Source organism: Plasmodium reichenowi, assembly GCF_001601855.1.
Source record: "Plasmodium reichenowi strain SY57 chromosome Unknown, whole genome shotgun sequence".
Lineage (NCBI taxonomy): Eukaryota > Apicomplexa > Aconoidasida > Haemosporida > Plasmodiidae > Plasmodium > Plasmodium reichenowi.
In genome coordinates this window covers 1-2532 of record NW_017962250.1, presented here as the reverse complement: position 1 = coordinate 2532, position 2532 = coordinate 1, and the positions used below count along the sequence as shown (strand labels likewise).

At 19.0% G+C, this 2532-nt stretch overlaps 1 protein-coding gene across 1 annotated transcript; it reads left to right on the top strand.

The window, feature by feature from the left end:
- Nucleotides 1-1424: 1424 nt before the first annotated feature.
- PRSY57_0007800 (60S ribosomal protein L2, putative) lies at nt 1425-2485 on the top strand (the record flags this gene model as incomplete). Its single annotated transcript, XM_012906228.1, has 2 exons — nt 1425-1443; nt 1722-2485. The coding sequence occupies 2 exons, from the start codon at nt 1425-1427 to the stop codon at nt 2483-2485; spliced, it is 783 nt and encodes a 260-aa protein (XP_012761682.1).
- Nucleotides 2486-2532: the final 47 nt, after the last annotated feature.

Below are 2532 nucleotides of genomic sequence, written 5' to 3'. Positions count from 1 at the left end.
AAAAAAAAAAAAAAAAAAAAAAAAAACACTCCTATTTTAATATAATATATATAAGATAAATTAGTCATTTCATATATATATTTTAAAAAAAGAATATTAATTCTTAACACATATATATTTACATAAACGTTTACTATTATAATAAAAAAGATAACAGGGAATACTTTCTTAAGGTATACATTATGTTGATATATATATATATAATTATTATTTATACAAATAAATGTCAATTTTATAAATTAAATTATTGTATTTTATATATAACTATACAACATATTAATATTATAATAATATTTTTTTTTATTTGAATCTTCATATAAATTTAAAGGTAAAACATATTTATAAATATAAATACATAATATATATATATATATATATATATTATGTATATATTATTATATTCGTTTTAATAAAATTGTAGAAAAATATATATAGATAAAATTAATTTTACATATAAATGAATGTATATATATTAATTTGATATATACATACATATAATATTTATTATATATATATATTTTTTATTTTAACCTTAAATAAATTATGCCTTAAAAAAATAGTATAATATATAGGGATAACCTCCTAAATCACTTCATAATAAATATTTAAAACATATGGGGGGAGGACTTTTTTTTTTTAATATAATAATTTAATAGTAATATTTAAATATTTAAATATATATATGTATACATAAAATAAATATTATATATAATATTTTTAGTATACATAAAAATATAATATATACATATAATATTATATTATATATAATATATAATAATATATGATAATAAAAATTATTTAATTATTTTAGAAGTACGGAAGGTAATACATAATAAAAATATAAAATAATAATTTCCTTTTCATATAATAAATATACCATTTTTTAAAATATCTTTTCTGTTCGACCTTTAAAATATAATATGAAATATCTATACACTTAAAAATAAATATACGCATATATTTAAAAATATAATCATATATTATATATAATAATATATATAATATTATTAATTATATATTAATATTATAAATAGTGAAAATAAATAATAAATAATACCTAATTTTTATATTGTACATAATATAATATATATATATATATATATAATAATATATATATAATTTAATTTTAACATATATTAAATATATATAAATAAATATTATTCATATATATATATATATATATATATTATATAATATTATAAAATTTTTTTATTATGAAATATAAAATAAAATATGTGAGAATAAAATATAAAATAAGAAATTAAATAAAACATATATAATTTTGAATTTTTTTTTTTTTTTTTTTTTTTTTAAATTTATTTTTAATTAAAAAAAACGTAATTGAAAGTTATTCAATTAACAAGATTTTTTTTTATTTATATTATTACCAGTGTGAATTATTTAAATTTTTTTTATTATAAAAAATGGGAAGAGTTATAAGAGGTAAAAAACAAAAATATAAATAATAAAAACAAAAAAGAAAAAAGAAAAGAAAAGAAAAGAAAAGAAAAAGATTTAAGATATTAATATTAAATTGTTAAATGTTATATGATTATACATATGTAAAAAAATAAAGAGAAATATATAAATATAAATACAAATATATATATATATATATATATATATATATGATATTTTTTATTTTTTATTTTTTATATTTAAATTTTTATATCTTATATTCTATATATGTTATATTTTATTATTTATTTCCCCCCTCTCAGGTCAAAGGAAGGGTAGAGGCTCCATTTTCAAGTCTCATAATCATCATAGAAAGGGCGCAGCAAAATTACGCCATTTAGATTATTGTGAAAAAAAAGGATATATAAAGGGTTTGGTAAAGGATATCATACATGACCCAGGAAGAGGTGCTCCTTTAGCCAAGGTAATATTTAAAAGAACAGAAAAGTATGGAAAGAAAGAAGAATTAATTATAGCTTCAGAAGGTATGTTTACTGGTCAATATATTTCATGTGGTACGAAAGCCCCTTTATCAGTAGGTAATATTTTACCTATTGGAAAAATGCCTGAAGGTACCTTAATATGTAACCTAGAACATAGAACTGGAAATAGAGGAACCTTAGTAAAAGCTTCCGGATGTTATGCTACTGTTGTAGGTCAATCAGAAGATGGAAAGAAAACTAAAGTTAGATTACCATCAGGAGCTAAAAAAACCATCGACGCTAAAGCTAGAGCTATGGTTGGTGTTGTAGGTGCAGGTGGACGTATAGATAAACCTATATTAAAAGCTGGTGTTGCTCACCACAAATACAGAGTCAAGAGAAATTGCTGGCCTAAGGTTAGAGGTGTAGCCATGAACCCTGTAGAACATCCTCATGGTGGTGGTAACCATCAACACATTGGTCATCCTTCTACCGTTTCTAGAAGTGCACCTGCAGGACAAAAGGTTGGTTTGATTGCTGCCAGAAGAACAGGTTTATTAAGAGGTGCAAAGAAAACCAAATTGGTTGGAAAATCTGAAGAATGAGCAATTAAAAATGAACATATGTAAGATTAAAATGTGAAAAAAAAAAA